At 33.9% G+C, this 21,801-nt stretch overlaps 1 protein-coding gene across 3 annotated transcripts; it reads right to left on the reverse strand.

The window, feature by feature from the left end:
• Nucleotides 1-12,075: 12,075 nt before the first annotated feature.
• Nucleotides 12,076-21,228, reverse strand: LOC135147100 (probable methyltransferase PMT7). Of its 3 annotated transcripts, XM_064079695.1 has the most exons (8): nt 20,786-21,228; nt 20,162-20,579; nt 18,875-19,164; nt 17,068-17,451; nt 15,728-15,974; nt 15,496-15,634; nt 12,411-12,584; nt 12,165-12,349 (listed from the first exon to the last, which is right to left on the reverse strand). In XM_064079695.1, the coding sequence occupies exons 1-7, from the start codon at nt 20,949-20,951 to the stop codon at nt 12,426-12,428; spliced, it is 1,803 nt and encodes a 600-aa protein (XP_063935765.1). In that variant the 5' UTR covers nt 20,952-21,228; the 3' UTR covers nt 12,165-12,349; nt 12,411-12,425. The 3 variants fall into 3 exon arrangements, with proteins under 3 accessions (XP_063935766.1, XP_063935764.1, XP_063935765.1); XM_064079696.1 differs by having other exon boundaries at nt 12,076-12,584; nt 20,162-20,576; XM_064079694.1 differs by having other exon boundaries at nt 12,076-12,584.
• Between the last annotated feature and the right edge of the window lie 573 nt (nt 21,229-21,801).

Below are 21,801 nucleotides of genomic sequence, written 5' to 3' on the forward strand. Positions count from 1 at the left end.
AATTTTGGACAGGAACCAGATGTGTGAATGATTCCAAATCGCAACTCAATACAATATGTGTATATATTTAGATAAGATTTTCTTGCTAATTCGGCTTTTGTAATTGATTACGTGTTAGAGAACTTTTTAATCTCTAGCTTCGATATTTGGGTGTCACCAAGTTGCCGCGCTAATGGGGAGGCATATCATAATGAAATCGTGTTATTGCGGAGCACATGGAATAAAATAAGCGAAAGAGGTGATCTGTAAGTTGTGATTAAATTTTCCACTTGCTCATTGGAGGTTTTCTAATTGGGGACAAATAGGTGAAATCATCAACCACATGAATATGCTTAGTGATCAACAACCAACATATTTATAGTATCTTCTGTTTCAATCATGCAGGGATATATCTGATTAAAGTTTATTTGTTAGATTTCTTTTAGGTGAATAATTAAAGCTTATGTCCGGTTTCATATCCTGAACACACCCCACTTTCGCTCGTATCTTCTTATAAAAGCGTAATTAAGCTTTATAAAAGCGCGTAATTATAAGGCCTGTAAAGTAGTTGATGTTCACATAGTTCCCACTCTAATTTTGATAAGATTACAAGCATCGGATCAAGGCTCAACAAAATAAAAAAGGTTATTGTCTCCAAGAACAAAATTATAATCCACCGAATTTGTCCAAAACTGGGCTGCTTTTTTTTTTTTTTTTTTCAAATGATTTTCTTTGATCTGAGAGCATTTCGTTGACTACAAATAAATAATTGAACATGAAAGGCCTTACATCAAATTTATCGAACGTGTAATATTTTATGTTTCGATATTACCAGCTATAATAGTTGGTTATATTTTAAAAATAATAATATATTATTATAATAAATTTTTATTAATAAAACTATTTTAATATCTTGTATTTTATTTTGTTGATATAATTTTATGAATAACAATAATTTTTTATTAGAAAAATATGTATATACTACATTCAAATTCATCTTTCGACTAAAATGGACTAATCCCATGTTACTTTATAATAATTCGGCAACAATAACACTGTCCAAATAGGATTATATGATTTGACTTTTAAAAGCACATACTTCAATATTAACTAATAGTGATTTGACTTATCGTATATTATGATCTTAAAATATGAATCTTTTATATTTTAATATCATTATATTATATGGCTTTTTATGGGTTGGGGATTCACGTGGAGCCTATAATCAAATTTATTAAATCGGACTTGATTTTTCACTAGCATATTAGTATACGTCAATTATTTATTTATAAAAGATTCTAATATTTTTTATTAAATCGATGTGAAATATTAGATGATGAGTATGAAAATGTTTTATAAATATTAATGACTAAATTTGTCATGAAAACTAACACTTATTTACATACATTAAACTTGAAAATTATATATGTGTGTCTCTGCCCGTGTACATACAAATATGAGGTAGATATTATGATTATTGATGGCAGTAGGAATTTTAGCAGAGGTCTGTAACCATCATGATTATGTCTTTTTTTCCGTATGTGTATGGTGCTTAAACTTTTACGGGCTGCTTTATCTTTATTTATATTGTGAGAGGAGGCTGCTTGGAGGATGGGTGGGCTAATCTAGTACATAGGCAGCTGAGGCGGATAAGCTATACGATACAGGTAGAAGTTGGTCCAGAATTCGGGAGATGACATGTTATTAGGACGATTGCCACTTGTCCAGCTGCTTAGAGTTTAGACAGTAGTGCGCTTACAACTTACAAGCAGCTGGGTCATCTGTTATGATAAAGCTTGCGGTCTTCTAGGAGGGACTTTGCGGTTTCTGTGGGTGGATTTCGTAGGGAAGTTCAAGCGCCTACGGATTTACGGGCCATCAGTCTGAGAGTCTACAGGTTTACGAGCCATCAATTATAATAATAAAGTGCTACTGATATATAATTATAGCTAGAGCCCAGTTTATGGGAAGTGATTATTAACGTGATAAACTATTGGGTTAATCTGTTTTACCTTTGGAATGAGATCGCTAACTTGGTAGTGCAGTACTCCAGCAAATAATTGTAGTTGATGTGAATTGAATACGAAGTGCACCGCAATTGTCATTATCCCTGCTCTGGAGTACACTATACTTAATTATACGCATACAAAGCTTTAAAAAGATGATAATAATATGAGCAGCGAATTTCCACTCCCTCCCTCCTGTTTTTGACTCGTATAAATTTAGCCAGCTCTAACTTCTTCACATGCATGATAGTACTGACGAATTATTGAGCACAGGTGAATGTCTATGATCCTACATAATTTGAAATAATATCTTAAAAAACTTTGAAAATTGATAATTTAACAAAATGAGAGATGTCGAATTCCCATCATCTTGTTCAATACATTTGTCATTATTAAACTACATAAATTACATATAGAGAATAAACCGTTAATTATCTGGACTAGGCTCGCTCATTAATTACATTGAAACTAATTATTTATATAATTTGCCGAATTGAATGAGATTTGGCGATCTAAGACGTCATTTCTGAATATTGGATGATCAAGAACCGATGAGATTCAAAGTGAACAGGGTCTAAACTCATCCGTTTATCATTAAATATATTCGTTAATTAACATTCATCATCAGAAACTGTCATATATGTGATGCCTTTTTAATTGGTATATATGACATTGTTTACAGAAGTTGCTTCATAAAGCAGCTGGGGGACGCTCACGCACTACATGCCAATTTCGGTCGACAGATTAAGATCATTGACAATTATAGTAGTAATCCAGCATTAGTGCATGTTTACAAGAAGATACTCAAGTAATTAATATAAAATCGGCTGCCGCTGGAATAGAAGAACCTAAAGCATAGAAGCTGTTGGATAATATAAAATTTTGAAAAGCTGGTTTATTGCTGGTATTGTCCAGTCCGTGTTATGATTAAAATTGTGACCAGGAATTGTCTAAAAAATCTGACTCACCCATTCATTACAACGGGGCACTGCTGCCGCAGCTTCCGCAATTCATAATCCTTTTAATATAAACGAGGAAGAGTTCTTTATATAATATCATGTATATTATATTACACATTATTTTTTAAATTTTTTTCTAAAAAATAATAATTTATGTTGTACTTTTTTTAAGAAAAGAATTCTGAAAAACGTGTTTAGAAGTATTACTTTTTATACCAAGCGAGTATAAATTACTTTTCAAAAATAAGTGTTTATTTTTAAAGAAAAATAAATAATTTTTTTTTGAAATAAGCCTCTTATTTTTTATCAAATAATGAATATAAAACACTTCTTCAATATTTATATTCAAATTTTTTTTAAAAGTAAAGACATTTTTTAAAATATGGGGTTGCCAATCACCCTCGTTATCTTGGGACGTAGCTTGGAGAGGTTATAAGTTATAACTGTAGGCAAATTTCTGAATATTGATTTCTGTGAGAACTAATCAATAAACCAAAGAGTGAACACGAATTTGTAGTGGCCTATCCATTAACAGAGTCCCGATTTTGGCCCATACAACATTTTGTTTTCTGATACAAGCCAGGTATAAATCTCATTATTATATCCAAATTTCTCTGAGTTGTAATGAGAAAAACAGTCCTGAATTTAATTTCTTATTTGTTGCTTTTCACAAATATTTTTAAAAAGCTATTAAACTTATAAAAACAAAAATATAATATTTTTGATAGATTCTCCATTTTATTTTACCTACAACAACCATTATTTTATTGCACATGTTTATATGATTAGTGCGTATTCTCTGATGACGAATAAAAAGCGTTAGGAGAACTGTATTATGCATGTCTAATAGTACTCTACAGGAAAAATTGTTAATTTCGATAAGATGTTTTTAATAGAAATTAAATTTGATGGAACACTATCGAAACGGGTGATCGTAAAATAAACAGTCAAAATTAATATGTTCGAGAGAGCACCGTCAAATATCAAAACTGTCGAAATTAAACTTAATTTCGATAGCTAATATTTTCTGTCAAAAATATTCCCGGACGCTTGTGCAAGGGAAATAGCCGGAAAATTGTTTTAAAAAATCTCAAAAATTTCAAAATTAATTTCTACGAAATTTTGTCGAATTTATAATTCTGACAGAATGCTAATAGAAAGAAGTCACTCATGTATATATATTATTCAAAAATGCTGCCGTTTATAAATTCGAAATGAAGCTGGTATTGTCAATTTGATTATGACTCTGCTTTGTTATGTTGCTACTGCTCCCTCCGTCTTTACGTTCACTGTTTGCACGCATTTGAGCCTTTTATACATTATAGTTGTAGAACTTTTTTCTAAAACTTTTTTTTTTAATGAAAATTTAAGTATCAAATTTTTATTCAAAAAAAAGATTTAAAAAATATATTATAGAACTATACTAGTGAGTGTGGAAAAACCTGCCGACAAGTAACGTAAAGAAATGAGGGCAACGGAGGGAGTATATTTTAAACTGAACACATCATCTAATTAGGCACAAACTTTAGCCATAAATCTGCAATTACCCACATAACATGACCCTGGAAAAGCTCTCACGGAGTGAATGTTTCCTGGGAATAGAATGGTCGGAGAAAAACACAAAGGAGTGCACAGTAAAGAATACCCAAAAAACGGTGGTCGTTGGAATGTGTAGCCAATGAAGTGAGGTGACAAGACAATATAAATAAGCAGCAGCTGCTGCTGTTTGCATGCATGTGAAGTGAGATACATACATAAATATAGATTGGACATGAGGGAGGTATATGTTGCATAGAAATCCCAAAGGAGTAGTATTATTAATCTTGTGATCTGACCTCTCCTTGACTGCAGTCTCTGCATGCACCTTTCATCATCAACCATGAGAGCAGCTACAATGCTGCATGGCCATTTCCTTCTTTTACGTCAAATCAGTCTGTCCAAGTGTAGAAACAGGGCAAGCTGAATTATTTGGCCAAACTCGTCCAATGCATGTGCCCGCTTGCCACATTTTGTGGGCCTTTCTTTGCCATATTATATTATTGTTTAAGTTAACGTATTATAATTTTAATTTATTAAATAATATTTAAATTGTAATTACTTAAATTAAAATGATTAATTCTTAAGAAAATTAATATTAAAATAAAATACATTCAACTGAATTAAAAACAATAAATTAAAAACATTACACAAGGAAACAAACAATTAAAAATAGTACAATAAGAAACTAACGACTATTATGGAACTGCGAGATGTGCTCAACCAAGTCATTTTGTAGCTGACGATGTGTCCGTTTATCACGCATTTGTAACGTATTTTGGATATACCTTTCATACGGGATAAAGGGTTCTTCACCTAAATTTGGTTGAGATAAACCATTTGTTGCATCATCATAAATTGGTAAAGGACCAAATTGCGTGGCATAAGTGTCTCTCTCGTCTTCAACAATCATATTATGCATTATAATTCGGGGTTTGAGAATTGAAATTAAAATTTTGTGTGTTTGGGAAAAAAGGATTTGGATATGGATATGGAAATTGAGGGTTTGAATTTTGAGAATTTGTAGGAGGAGTGTTGTTTGGATTCATCTTTTGATCTAATTTTTTGGAGAAATAGAGAGTATGAATCATAAGAGTGTGAATTTATATTTATAGGGGGTACAAATATTACCGTTACTAATATTAACGTTACAAAATATTAACGTTAGAATTTATAACGTTAGGCTGCTTTTATAAACGTTTATACTCCTGTCATGTACATATCAACTTTGTTCAGTTTTGACAAAAATATATTAATAAAATATTAAAAAGCATGCAAATGGCCGTGGCCAGTACAGAGGTCACGCCCTGTTTTATTTCTTTTGGTCCAATGCTGTGTCAGATGAATACTTGGAGCCCGGGACCATTTTGAGTGTCCCAAGACACTAAATGGCCACCACTGCAGCTGCTCTGAGATCGCTTCCTTCCCTTCTAAACGGCCACACCAGCCGTACGATCCTATTTAAGCTTGCAGGCCCACTTCATGGACACGTGGCAGCCACACTTGACCTCTCTCACTCAACTCCACTGTAGTTTCTGATGCGTCCACATTATTTCCCACCTCACTTTGTTCAGGGTTCAGTCTTGAACAGTACTACAAGGGTTCTGAATCCGATTCATAACATGAATTGACTCCACTTTACTTTTGTTTAGGGTTTGGTGTTGAGAATCTTGTCAAGGGCATGGGGAGGAGAGATTGGCACTGATATTCACGTGAGATTTGCCTGAATACCTCTGACATTACGATCCTTTTCTCTATTTATTTACTCCCTCCGTCCCCCTCAATTGTTTACATTGGAGGGGGACACGGAGACCAAGACAATGTATGAAAAATGAGTAAAGTTAAATGAAAAGTGGGTAAAGTGGTGGGACCTACCAATATTTAATAATAGATTTGAGATAGTGGAGAAAAGTAGTGGGTGTAATAGTAGTTTTTATTGTTAAATATGAGATAGTAGAGGAAGATAATGGGTGTAATGATGGAAAAAACTTACTATTTATAGTAATGTAAAGAAATGAGAGGGATATCCCAAAATAGTAACTGTAAACAAATGAGAGGGACAGAGGGAGTACTTGTTTGTTTGATGCGTTTCTTCACTTCTAGTATTTGTCAAACACACACAGTAGCCTCTTCTAATCCTATATAATTAGGTAGGAGTATAATTTATACCATGTCCAATCCAATTTCCAAACCCCATATACTCTCTAATTCCTTTTGCCTCTCCTTTTCAGATGGATATGGATAGAGTATAGTCATTCTATATGTTCGATCCATGTAGGGGTATGTGTAAAGTCTAAGTTGAAGTTAATTTGACATAAATCACAGGTTCATGATATTTGAGTTGATGTGTCAGCTGTAAAATCAGCCTCCTGATTGTTCCTTGGACCTAATTTGGTCCCGGGAATTTTTTTCCCTTTGCCAAAACTCCAATAAAACGGCAAGTGAGAAAAAGGTATCTGTAGTAATGTAGATATCAAATTTTTTATAAACATGAGCAGATAGTTAAAATTAGATAATATTTTTGAATTTATCAGAATAAAAAATATGATTTGAATTTGAGTTTGTTAATATGACCAAGTTTATCGAACTAAAAGTCCTGTACATATACAATTTTAATATATAGACTTATAATGAACCTAGCTAACTCGAATCAAACAATGTTCATTTATGTGATCGTATATATGATTCAAACTCGAATATGTAAACTTTCAAATTGAGATTAATAGACTCGGACGAATAAAATTAACAAACAGCAGGCCATTCCAACTCCAAAACAGCTAATATACAAAACACGAGTTTTTAAGAAAATTTCAAGCTAGTTTGAGATTAAAAATATTAAAAACATCTTTCACTGTGTAGCTCCCGTTTTCGAAAAAATTTCAATCTGGTTAGATATTAAAAATATCTTTCACTTGTGTGGCTCCGTCTGTTGAAAAAACGAGGCCTTTCCTTTGTTACCAGAAATATTTATCAATTTCAAAGCCCTTGTTTTGTATAATAAATTGAAAATAAAATTATTTAAAATTTAAAAGTAGTTTAACATGAAAAATGATAAAATGTATTTGTTTAAACAATACCAACTTATTTCTTATGCAAGGCTCAGGTTCTCTTTTCTTTAATGAATTTATTCATTGTAAAAATTAATTTTCAAATATTGTTCATCGTACTCGAACTTTAAACTTTTACATGGAAATACATGATATTTTTATCAATTAGCATTTCAAAATTCACCTGATACGATAGAAAGAAATTATCAATAATGTGGATAAATAAATTATAAATTATCTCTCTCTGTTTGATTATTCTATTTTGGTATAGGTCTTAGAGTTCTGTCAATATGTAAAAAAATTAATTTTAAGAACACAATATTTCTCTGGAAAATGCTTATCTTTGTGTGGCTAGATAGATGGAGGAGTGTGCAAGAGATGTTAGCAAGTCTCGTGTGCAAGTCATGATGAATAATTGTTGGGAGACTTTTTCAATAACTGACAACCGGATATCTGCATACAACATTACAAAGTTTGAGCATGCACTCTCGTAAATTGTCATTCACACTGCCAAAAACACACAGCTGATTACTCGTCTCCCAGGCCAAGCAATTGCTGATCCAGCGAGCGTGCATCCTGCACCGCCATTATATCTATACTTAATTATTGCATTTTCAAGAGTCAGGTCATCTTTTATTCGTTGGCCCTGTCTTGCTCATAGCTGCAAACTTCCTCATAATTATTTAATCACTGCCTCCTGGTGTCCAGCAGTGCGGATACAAAGGTATGCTGCATTTGTTTTCGGACCGATCCGAGGAGGCTAATCCATTTTGAAGTTTAGTCAGGAAAAAAAATGAATACTAATATATATAATCTTAAATTTTTTTACAAAATTAGATTGAGCCTCTGTCAATGTTCATTAACCAAATAAAATGATTATTGAATATAGAGATTCTCTAAGTTATTTTAAATTCTGATTCCAGAATATCACCGAAATGAAAACATTGTGACAGAGAAATGATACGCATTGATTGAAAAATGCATGTGAAATTGATCGGAATATAATTAATGACAAAAAAGAGGGGGCCGGGGTGAAGCAGAAAAGATAGGTAAGAAAGGCGAAAAAGACAAGTAACAAAGACTAATTGGGTGGGTTTAAGGGGTCAAGCAAGGCCGACAAGCATGGGGTTGTCTTGTCATATCAAACCCTTCAATTTTAAAATTAAATATTCACCATTAATGCTAACTAAAATATATGCTCCTTACACTTTCATTATTGGTGCTTGAAATTTCTAGCTTTGCTTCAGAAATTGGTAAATAACACAACTAAATTCATTAAAGAACTCCAGATTGTAGGGGTGTTCATCAAACCGCCCACACCGCATAAACCGCCCGCACCGCTCCGCACCACACCGCAAAATGCGGTTTTTTTTTTTTCGTGGTGCGGTTGCGGGTTGAAATTTTAACAAACCGCGCGGTGCGGTGCGGGTTGCGGTTTGACATTATACATGCGCGGTTCAAACCGCACCGCACCGTCATTTTCTAATATATAAAAATATATCACATATAATTACAAATATTTATATTATATAGAATATAGATAGATTATTTATTATGACATTATATCCTATATGTGTGTATATATGTTCAAGTTACTCAACTTAATTTTAATATTTTTACAATACAAATTAATGTTATTTTTAATTCGACAAATTAAATATTATAATTATATTTGTTTTCCAATAAAATGACTTGCAAGTGTTGAAATCTTTTCATCTTCATCATTATCATACTCATATTTTAGTTTATATTTTTTTTAATGAGTATCGTAACTCTAAATTTGTGTGTGTGTATTATAAAAATTATTTTTAATTACATATATTTTAAAATTATATTTATATTGTCATTCAAAAGTATAATTTTTTTGAATGTATAAACCACGCAAACCGCATGAACCACACCACACCGCACCGCAATTTTGTGGTGTGGTTTACGCGGTTTTTATATTACGCGGTGCGGTTGCGGTTTACGAATTTCCCCAAACCGCATACGCGGGTTGGTTTGCGGTTTTAGGAAAAAACCGCACCGCCCGCACCGCGAACACCCCTACCAGATTGTGCTGCCCTACATATCCCCCAACTTGCAACATAACATCGTTGCCCAAGATTTAGAATTTATTATACGTAGAGAATAAATCATTTAAACGCATATGAAGTTGTCGGGTTAACACATTTTTATACATCTATCTACTTCTCCAAGTGAAGCATTTTGCTCAATTTTTGGTATATTACGTGTTGGTAATTTTTGTATGATGAATATATTGAATCAAATTATTTTTTAAGATAAAATTTTATTCTTTCAGAAAAAATTACTCGCTCTGTCTCATTTAATTCAATCCATTTTTTTCCACTACTCAGACACGCATTTTAATATTTTTATAAAATATTAAGCTTTTATTAAAGAAAATCTTAATAAATTATAAAATCATACTTTACAATACATTAAAATAAAGTACGTGCCGCTTTACTGAGCCCAACGAAGGGAATACTCATTTAAAAACACATAACTGATTAGTAGATGTATATAATACGTTTTCTTAATTAACACTAATATGTTGTTATACGTACAGCACTTGAGGTTGAATAACATATAAAACAATGAAATATTATATTATTCGCTATGTATAGTCATAGAACGATATAGACTGTCCGAGAAATAAAATAAAATAAATGATATATACTGGCAGAGTATTACTCTCTCCGTCCTGTCCCATTTTATGTGACCGTTATTCATTTTCGGGACGTCCAAAAAAAATAACCTATCATTATTACCCCACTATCTCAAATCTATTATTAAATATTGATAGGTCCCACCACTTTACCCACTTTTCAACTAAACTTACTACTTTTTTTTAACGGTTAAGCACAAACTCTCAAGAAAATAGACTATTTTGATTGGTGGAATTGGTGTGAATGCAGGGGGACCATTAACATTTATTACCTATCCACCAATCAAAAGCTAGTATTCATATCAAAATTAGTACTATTGTGTGCCCTTGGACACATCATAGAAAATTCGTTTTTTTAATTCCGTGAAAATCAAACCTAACTCACTCTTTTTGGGACGGAGGGAATATATATGAAGATTGAAGAGCAATGGCAATGCTGATAGATAAGTAGACTATAGACAGACTTCCAAAATTTAAGGTCTTTGAAAATATATATTACACCTCGTGGGCCTCAAGGACATCCGAAATTCCGGATGAGCCAAAGTTTTGGAAGCTCTCATTTTCCTTGACTGAATACGGCCCAGTAGCCCTAGATCCTAGTCCATTCTAATTAATTGCAAGATAAGCCTTTGCGTGTCTCCTCTGCTCATGAGAATAAGTAAATTTAACTAAGGGGTCATTTGTTAATAATTTAATCGGGTTAATAATCAAGTGAGTCACCAAAGTGAACTCAATGTATCAAGTTGGTCACTGAACTCAAAACCGTCTCAAATTGGTCACTTAAGTCAGTTACATGTATCTTTAAATACAAGTTCAAAGAATAAAAGTATTATTTACATAGATTTACACATTATTCTTGAATGTTACCACAACTTAGGACAAGGTTATGACTTCTAGCATTTATGAAAATATATTTAGATTTTATCAAGTTTATTTGTTATTTATTTTTAATTAAAACAAAGGAATTAACTATATAATAAAAGATAAATAACAAATAAACTTAATAAAATCTAAATATATTATCATAAATAGTAGAAGTCATAACCTTGTACTAAGTTGTCGTAACATTTAAAAATAATGTGTAAATCTATGTAAATAATACTTTTATTCCTTGAATTCGTATTTAAAGATACATGTAACTGACTTAAGTGACCAATTTGAGATAGTTTTGAGTTCAGTGACCAACTTGATACATTGAGTCCACTTTGGTGACTCACTTGATTATTAACCCTAATTTAATCACAGGGAACAGGCTCGTTCAGCTGTTCAGATTGTTTGGGTGAATATTCATGACACTGGACGACACCTAATTTTCGGGATGAGATCAAAAAATCTGCTGAACGAATGGCTTGTAAAAGTGAAGGCAGTGTGGTCCAGATGCGATTCTCGCAATCTATTTTATTTTCTATCCTGCATAATAAGTACACGCTCAACCAAATTTTGAAAATAGATGGTGTATTCATTCTTTTCGCCTAACAGGTCCAATTCACTGAAATTAAAATTGAATGTTGATGTAAAGTCATCTATTTTTTTTTTCATATTTAATATATTTGACTTTATTAATAAAAACATTAATCAAATATTTTTATTCAAAAATAATATTTTTAATTATATGACCAAAACTCTTATATGTATATAAAGATGTCAAGTGTCAAATATTTAAATTTTAAAATAATTTTTAAGTAATATACTAGTTATAAGATAAATATCACCATTCAGAAATTTTAAATTTTATATCAATCAAATGACATCGTTCACCCAGCATTAAGATTATCATTCGTCCAGATACACTAATCATTCAGAATTTATGATTCAGATTTAACAAATGACCCCTAAGCTATGATATCATCGAATAAATGTGGGCATGGAACACAGATGGATGACGACATAAAATTAAATTTGTTATAAATATCATTCTGGAAAGTACAAGAGAACTGTAAAATTTCTCCCTCAACACCCGAAACAGGTATCTATGCTATAAACCTTGGATTGATCTGTGAAGTGAAGATGAAATCCCTCATCGCATGTAGTAATTGTAAGAAACTATAAATTACAACAAAGTTAGCACTATGAATAAATAAACTAATTTTGTTCAACAAGATAGATATGGTACAAGCAACCTGCAGGTCCTCAACAAGGTTGTATTGATTCAACCTCTATGAAGATGTCTCATGAAATTGCCCAGAACTTCTTTTGGCATATTAACACAGTCAACCTCTATGAAGATGTCTCATGAAATTGCCCAGAACTTCTTTTGGCATATTAACACAGTCTCCATTTGCTTTTGTTCATTTTCCAGTGAATGTGATGCTACCTCCCACAGAAACAAGGCAGCTATATCTTTTATTCTTGATATAATGGATTCTTCATCTCTAATAATAACAAAACCCTGCCAATTGAAAACAAGTCATCTATATTAAAGTGCATAGACCAGGCAACCTAGCAGAAACAAGAACTCAAAATGCTAACAAACATATTCAATAATAAATACTCCTCACCTTTTTCAATTTCCATGTTTATTATGCTTCAATAGCTTTTAAAGTAAAAAATTGAGCAATGATTAATTCAAATAACAATCTGAATGACAGCCAACTACAACAGCGCAGATCAACTTGAAACTTTTTAAAGTGAAACTGGAGTCATATTTAAAGCAAACAAGGAACAACTTACTACTGAATTCAGGAACAAAGTTTGTGCAAGTTTCAAACGCAGCACATAATGAGAATTTGGAGCTCCAAAATACATTTGTTTCCAGACAAACTAAAATTCATTTTTAAAACAGGAAGGCTGATAGAAATCAAGAAATAGAACTTCTCAATGTCCAATTTCAAAGAGAGTGATATAAAGTGGTGAAAAGACAAGATACAGTTGTATGTGAAAACGTCTGTTAACACCGAAAGTGATAACGCCAATCTCCGATCCCGGTCCTTCCTCCGCCGTGACTGGTGGTTCCGTGGTGTAGCTGCTGGATGGGGGCCTACAAAACAACGCCGGCGGGGGGGTTTTGCCCCAAAGCGCCTCCGGCGTGAGAGTAAGCGTAGGTTTCGGAAGGATGAAGACTAGAGAAAGTGCTATCTATGTGTGGAGGGTGAAGGTGGTGTATGGTGGTTGCATGGTGGCTGATGGCTGATAGTGTTTATATGTATGCTGAGTGCTTGAGTGTGTGCAGAGAATGAGTGTAGGGAGTGAAGTTAACCCCCAAACTCTTGATCCTTGGTCTATTTATAGGCCAAGGGTTAGGGTTTGGGGGTGCGTACCTGGATCCTGGTCCTACACGTGTAGGGATTTGATCCCCTACACGTGTCCAGGTGTCGGCGTAGAAGTAGTATTTTGGAATGTTCCCTGGCTTGTCTCTATCGCCAGTAGTTGACCGTTATATTTGTCTTTATCGTGTCAGTCTGCGCCTTGTGCAGCAAGTGTCGGCTGGTACATATGCACCCGGGCAAGTAGTAGGTTTTGCTGTACCCGGGTGAGGGATCTTGTCCGGGTTGTGCAACTTGACAAGACTAGGGGGCGTCCTGCGGTGTTGGTGGCTACCCGGGGTGGAGGCTCCTCTAAAGGACCCGGGTGCTCCTTCTGAAGGACCCGGGTGTTGCTTGACCGGGTTATACCCTATCAGAAAGAATTAAAACTACATTTGGAGGCCAAAATAAATTAGGCACACCAACTAAAATCAAAGAAACTAGCAGACTGATCACTACTCATACAAACAGCTGTATCCTGTATCCTACAACTGTGTTTCGCTGATAAAGAGAGGTCAAGTCTTGGAAAAAGATGTAATTTCTTCAGGTTTAGAAGACCAAAATCAGGATTCTTAAAGAAAAACTTCAATCCTTAAATTTCAGGCATCCTAGGGGTTCTTTTTTCCTATTTTCGGGTGCAAAAAGCTAAAGGATGAAATCAACAGTATTGGAAATCATACTGACCCCACACAAATATCTGAAAGAAAGAGTTGATAGCAAAATTTTCAAGATCCTTCTGGGATATCCGACTCACGAGGAACATAGTATACTTTATCCACACAATTTATATGTTTAAAAGCTGTCTACAGGGCTTGAGATTTTACAGAATAAAGCTTTTCTTTTCTTCCATTGAAAATTGTAGTATACCATCTCCTGACAAGATTTTGGTCCTATTCAGTATGACAATAATGTCTTGGAAAATTCCCATATCAGGTTGTTTGGGCTACGAGGCAGATCAATCCTACACCCAAAAGGAGCCTGAGAGGAACAACGATTAAGTCAACGAGCTCGACACTTAATCTGCAGTCCTACTTTATTTATTACATGCATTGATTATCTCTTCAATTCCTAAGAAATAAAAGATTTACTGTGAAAGCTGCAACTCCGATAATATCTCCAACTCTTGTTACAAAAAGTGGTGGGTTCAAATCCTTTGACCAACAATGATTGTTGGAGAAGGTGTATGGTGGTCCTTTAGGGATGATGCAGGCAGTCGCGGTTGGAGAAGGTGTATGGTGGTCCTTCAGGGATTATGCAGGCAGTCGCGGTACTACTCGTGGTGGATGTTATACGTGCTAGTGGCCATTTGTGCTATGGCTCTTAATGTTTGGGTTGTGATGCTAGCGTTGAGCCCTAGTAATCTATGCCTCTTTGGTTTTGCCGTATATAGTTATGTGTAAGGATATGTAAAGAGTGCGACCAAAAAATATCACTCAACGAGATTGATAATTTGGGGTGAGGTTGGGTGTTCGAGTTATTAATAACACTCTCAGCCGTAATCAGAACTTGATCCAAATATTCTGTTTGAATTTCAACAGCGAGTCAGAAATTGATCAAAAATATTTACAAATATATAGGTCTGTGATCATCATCCAAAAGTCACTATGATATAGTCTTGCCAAGTGAACATTATATTTCAGGTCGTAGTCCTAATCTTAATGAAGTACCACGCGATCAATTATCCAGGAATGATCAAATTCTTCAACATACAAGAAGACAACTCATGAACGTGAAAGACTATAATAATGCATAAATTATTCCTCAAGCAATAATAAGTAATAATTGTGATATGTGGGGAAGGTAAGATAGGGGTACTCTTTAAAGTAGTTTAATGCTCTTTAATAACCACATATGATAGATAAACAGGAGCAAGATAGAAAGTCTGAAAGTCTAAAAGACTGAAACAACTAATGGAGAGGGAGTTGAAAGGAATTTTATTCTACAGATCATGAGTGACTATCCGTTTCACAGGTTTGCAAAAAGAATCACTATACAAGGCATTAAATATTTAGTTAATATGATACTCTCAAAGTAGACAACTGAAAATGATGAATCTACCTGAGGTCTCAAGACACGATCCATTTCCAACATGATATCCTCAAGCAAACAGCCTTCTTCGCGTTTGTTATAGTGAGAAAATAGATGATTAGCATGCAACAAATCATATGAACGTGGGTATGTTGAAAATGGTTCACACCTATAAATCACAAACAAAGACAGTAAGAATTGCTCTTGAGTCTTGCCTACTATAGCATAGAGTGGTGATGCAAGTAAGATCAATTTAAATTACCAGTCATGAAAAGCACCGATCAAACCTCGGCCATATATAGCTTCAAGTGTATTGTTCATGCTTACTGGAACCACATTCATCACCCAGACAGGCCATGTACCCATAGCAACGGCAAATCCCCCATAGTGAGCATTCAGGTCCATGACATTACGGACAGATGCCTCATCAGTATTCATCAACCTCCAGTAGTGGCGAACTTGATCTTGCCAGTAGAGGGTATTCGATATAAATATTTCTCGATCAATACCTGCGAGATGACATTAGGATTACTGCTCTGCCTAAGTTCAAGTAATAAAATTATGCAGCCACATGCAAAATTAAATAATCTCATCAACACCGAGTAATAGGTAGTAATAGGTGTGTGGAGAAATGAAGGTCCACCACTGATTAGGTGACTACTTGAACATGGTCAAGACTTAAATAGCCTGAAAGGCAAACACAGTACCAATAATCATTTACTCAATCGTATATACAGGAACAGAAATGTGCATTCAAGGACGTATTGCAAGGATTGCCTACTTGAACACACTTTGACTTGGATCAAATCACTTATCACTATAACAAATTTATATGTGTCTTCACAATATAGGGAACTTAACTGTTGGAACCTAGTACGTATCTCAAGTGAGGACAAAGATAAAATCCTATTATAAATAGAGATTCCCTTCACTATATTAAGAATTTTTTGAGCTGCCCCAGTGCACTTAATATATAACTTCATGTAACAAGGCAAATTAGTGGCACTGCACTACTGCAGTAGTTGCAAGTTCCTCATTTTCATCAAACAGGCACTTGTCCCGCACTGGGAGGTCCAAAGAGAGATGGCCTACTATGGCATGCTTGGTTCTCAGAACATGTCAATTAAGTCTTAAATGATTCCTAAATATCCAGCTTAGGTAGCTCTTGTAGCATCAGTACATAGGAAGAAGGCCAAGATTGTTAATGTATTTTCCTTTAAGTTCTTTCTCAGTGATAAAGTGGTAAACACAGTCAAATAGAATGTGTGCCTCCACTAAAACGTGTAAATATTAAATTTAAATACTCATGGCCACATGCCTATATTACTGTTAAAATGCCCTTAATTAAACTATCGAAATAACATTGAAGGACAAACTAATTTATTATCTGGTTAAATGTGGATGAATACACAGAATTCTGGTTAAATGTGGATGAATACACAGAATTAGTAACAAACGCAACATGTTGGTAATTAGGGTCGAGGGTTTAAGTTTTCAATTAATCCATTATATAATTACCAAGTGCTACTGCTAACAGAAAAGAAAATAGTTACAAGAACTACTACTAATCTCTACAAGTACTAGGTAAGAGTTTGGACAAACCTATACTATTAAGACTTTCTGAGTATTCTGAACGACGCTGTGGCATAGGAGGAAGTTTTTGGGAACCAGAGTCTGGAGTACTTGAAGGAACACAATCCTGCATAGGAGTTTTCCATGATGGTTTAGAGTTATCACTAGAGTCACATATGCTGATGAGCCTCTTCTCTGCATTGGCAAGGAGACATGACTGATCATCCTGCTTAATCCAAATTGCTGTTTGCACTTTTCTTGCAATTAGTTTCCAGCACATTGCAGAAGTCAGATTTGTCAGCTTATCCCAAATTGCTGGGTAATCTTTATCCTTCCTATAAGCTGGTGGTGCAGAATAGACAAAATATCCATTTGGACGCAGAAGGCGGTTCACTTCTTTAATTAAAATACCATCTGTAGCAAAAAAGAAAAAAGAAAAAAAATATAAACAGACTGATGAATGGTAATTAAAAAAATTTAATATTAAATAAACTGTTAAGACACAATATTATCATGGACCTATCAACTACATGCAATCACGCAAGCACTGGACCTATTGCAAATAATCATAGCAGCAATACATATTTATGACAATCATGTCAGAGATACTCATTTTACTTGAAATACTTAGACACAAAGTCGGACTCCTGGCATGCATCTATATATAATTAAAACAAAGATGCCAGATATATTCATTCTGCATGAAACAGTTAGCCCAAGATCTTGCTATCGAAAAGGACAAGGACACAAACTGGACTACTTGATATGAATCTAATAGCTTATTCCTGATTCAAAACTAGAAAGGAAAAGAGGAAAAACTCTAAACGCCTGAATAACAGCCAACATAACCAAACCTAGTCATGAACGAAAACTGAGACTGCCCAACTCATGAGATATATTAGTAATAGCTCCCATTGATATTCATTCAAAAAAATTTGGTTATTAAAGCCTGGATATTAATATACTCCCTCCGTCCCATAATAAACATCCTCTTTTTTTTCAAGTTTTTTTCACGCATTTCCAAGTTTATAAAAAACATGCTTGTAGATATTATTTTTTCGTGTTTTTTGTTTTGTATAAAAATAGGAAGTTCAAATTTTAATACAAAACAAAAAATACGAGAAAATAATGTCTACAAGTATGCTTTTTATAAGCTTGAAAATGCGTGAAAAAATTTGGAAAAAAAGAGGACTTTTATTATGGGACGGAGGGAGTATAAAAAAGCTCTGGTTAATGCTACTTCATGTACCAAATCTAAAATATGTTTCTTTTTTACTTGTAAAAACGTAATCTTACCTTTATGACTTGCAACTAATAAATACCTTGAGATTCCCGCCTTAGCCTTCTTTTTTACTACTACGTGTATGGGAAAAAAGCAGAAATTCTGCTCTCTACCTCCAGAATTTTGTAAGCCCGTATTTCTATGCAATATAATATTACCTAGGCCATCATCCTTTTTAACTTAATTTGCTTGTTTTACTTTAAGGGTGCAACATTGATCATCCTCACTCTATTGGTGCCACCGGCACACTAGCAAACTTTTCTACTTGGTCCTGAACTACCGCAATTTTTATATTATGTTTGTACATATTAGTCGTTCCATAAAATTATACGAAATTTACTATCCACAACACTTGAATGCAGTATTAAAGTGATTATAGTCCTAATTAATACCTACATCAGCCCTAATAGTCGATACACATGCAGAACATTTTCTTTATAATGTATATACCATTATACAAAAAAAATTGATGCAACAAAATAATTTACAGGACAATGCTTCCATGTGTTGACTTAAGGTGTGAACACAAATTCCAGCTATAGGCAGCAAACGTACCATTCTCGTGAAAATCAACACGGCACCTTGAGCAGTGTACCATTTCAAACGAATGACTGGGATATGGTAGCTGCTTCGTGCCCAGGGCAGAAATCATAGCACCAATACCTCGCTCCAGCGCAAATTGAATTTGATTCTCATGACCATCTTTTGGAGCAAATGACATGGTTTGAATGTCTAAAGGAAGAAGATAAGCTGAGAAGCTAGCAACCCCACATCCAACATCCAAAACTTGATATACTCCAGCAGAACGAAGATCACCAGTGTCGTTGGTTATCATATTTCCTAACCTGCATTTGTCAAAGAAATGATATTTCTAGGATGATATCAGTATAATGGCATGATAGCAAGTAGATAACGAATAGATTGATCAACAAAATCAATATAACAACAAAAAAGGGTACACATTGGCATCAATTTAGTTTTCATTTACACAAATTTCCATTTCCAACAATTATTAGGTAATGATTCACGCAATGGCTATCAATAACAAATTACATGCAAGAAAGCAGCCCGGAAACCCATCAATCCACAAGTTCGCTAGATGAATATTCTTATCACAAGAAGCCAGCATGTGCAGTTTGTTCAAACAGCCCACTCTTTGACAAAGATAATTGGGGCCGTTTAGCTCAACTTAAAAGAAATTTTTACTGCTTATAAGAGAGAGGTTATTAATAAGTGAAAAGTAACTTTTAATTTATGTGTTTGGATAAATTTGTTAGTATTTACAACTTATCGGGTATAAAAATTATAATATAAGATATGATAAATTATCTTTTGAAGTGATCCTGTACAGTTTTGTAAAATAAAAATAAGTCATTAAAAAAACTAGGATTTTCAACTTCTCATATTCTGGTTTAGAAGTCAGAAGTTGACTTATAACTTCTTTACACAAACGGTACAAAAAAGTCGCTTCTAAATTATAAGCCCAAAAGATGGGGAAAGAAGCTTAGCCAGACAAGGCCAATAACTTAGTAAACTTAATTCCTCATCATCCCATATCACTAAATTATTATAATCGATGTTAAGCAAGTTATAGTATCAAAATACATATTGTTCTTGCAAACTTTTTTGCACATGGTAAACTTGATATCTCATGCACCTAAATTTCTATATGCTCGTTATGCATACATTTATGTACATAATGGAATTACCAACAAGTTCATTAAGTAAAACTAGAAATTTAGAGACATGTGCTTTCGTTACAAACATTATCACATTTTCAAAGCAGGAGATTGTAATAGTAGAAATTACTACAAAAAACATGATATCAAATAATCTAATTACCTCTCAATGTATTCAGTTGCACCATGCTTAAAATGAGTACCACCTCCTGGAAACCACCACAGTTCGTTCTTCTCATGCACCCAATTTTGCCCTCCTTTCACCTCCGAAAGATGGGTATGATTAACATTGCTACGCCAAACATAATCTCTGCTTGTGGGCCATCTAATGGGTAACTTATATTCAACAGGAGGAGGAACTAAGCAAAACAGAAGTCTTTCAAGAGGAGGACAATGCCTCTCCAGCTCTTCCTTCCTAGTAAGATCCAGCTTAGGAATCAATTCTTTCACATATGAAGGATCATGGCACGGTATATACTCATTGAATTGCAATGGGCAAACATTCATTCCATCTCTCGGAATCTCAAGTGGCGTTTTCCGATAAGAAAGCATAACCCGATTCGTAAACGCATTTCTACCTGCTACAACAAAACATAAACCACTTAATCATTCTAACTAACTACTTCCAAATCCAAATTCACCCCAGCCCCCAAATCAAAAACATAACAAACTACACTTAAAGCCCCTTAGTAACGTAAACAAGCTAAAGAACACTACATAAATCAAGTAAAATAAAAACCCATTTCGTAAATTAGCCCACAAATTCAAAATTCAATAACAAACTAACCAGAAGAAGATGAATTAGAGATGAGTTGTTGCTGAGGAACAAAGGGATCAGAGTTGTGAGAAAACAAAGTGCCAGCATAAAAAGAAGCAATCATAACAAACAATGCTATTAATAATATCTGCCCCGTCTTCGAATCGAACGCCGCCGACATGTATCCCCCAGACATCTTAGTACTATTGTTGTTTGCTCCTCGTCAATTAACACGGGATATACATGTAGAGATACATATATTGTACGACAGAGGAATGTACAGCGATGAATGTGTGTAAGGAGAGGTTAGAATGTGTGGATCGGGGACATGGGGGTGTTCATAGGATGAGATCTCTGGTTGTTTGTGGTCTTGGTTTACGACAATGAAGCTCAACAAGATGAACAGCACTAGTCTAGAGTGTGTGTGTCGGTTCGCGTGTGATGGGTGCTACTGTATTCGTTTCTTCTAACCCGACCCGACTGTTTTCTACAACTCCCCTCTTTATATTTTCTTAAATAATCTTAAATCAATATCAATATAGTTACATAAAATAGAAGTGAGGGGCGTGTAGTTGGCGCCTCTAAAATAGCTTTGTTCTATTTTTGAGTCTTCACCTGTAAATACTTTTATAGGTGGTAGGGTTTTGAATCATCTAAATACTAATTGATATCATATATCCTGACATAAATTAATTTGATTTTGTTTCAAATTATTTATGGAATATAATAGCTTGCAAGTTGCAAGTATTAATCCGATTTTGTTTTCAGATTATTTATGGAATATAGTAGCTTGCAAGTTTTTTAATCTGATTTTATTTCAAATTACTTAATTATAAAAAAGAGCTGCACTTATAAATACACATATAGGTTCTAGTGTTTTGGATCATCTAACCAATAAATACCTTTTATTTTTCTAATTTTCTGGATTTTTTCGATGAAAAATATTTTTAAAAAAATTTTGTTTTAGATTAATTAATATGGTATATATCTTGGCATAAATTAATCTGATTCTGTTTTAGATTAATTAATATGGTATATATCTTGGC

This window comes from Daucus carota, chromosome 6 (genome assembly GCF_001625215.2).
Source record: "Daucus carota subsp. sativus chromosome 6, DH1 v3.0, whole genome shotgun sequence".
Taxonomy (NCBI): domain Eukaryota; kingdom Viridiplantae; phylum Streptophyta; class Magnoliopsida; order Apiales; family Apiaceae; genus Daucus; species Daucus carota.

What these genes read in the sequence shown, in the direction of transcription:
- LOC135147100 (XM_064079694.1), bottom strand. Translation starts at nt 20,951, where the DNA reads ATGTCTGGGGGATACATGTCGGCGGCGTTCGATTCGAAGACGGGGCAG. An exon ending in TGTTGATTTTCACGAGAATG is followed by an intron (nt 17,452 to 18,874) that starts GTACGTTTGCTG and finishes TTTTTGCTACAG; the next exon opens with ATGGTATTTTAATTAAAGAA. An exon ending in AGAAAGTCTTAATAGTATAG is followed by an intron (nt 15,975 to 17,067) that starts GTTTGTCCAAAC and finishes GTCATCTCGCAG; the next exon opens with GTATTGATCGAGAAATATTT.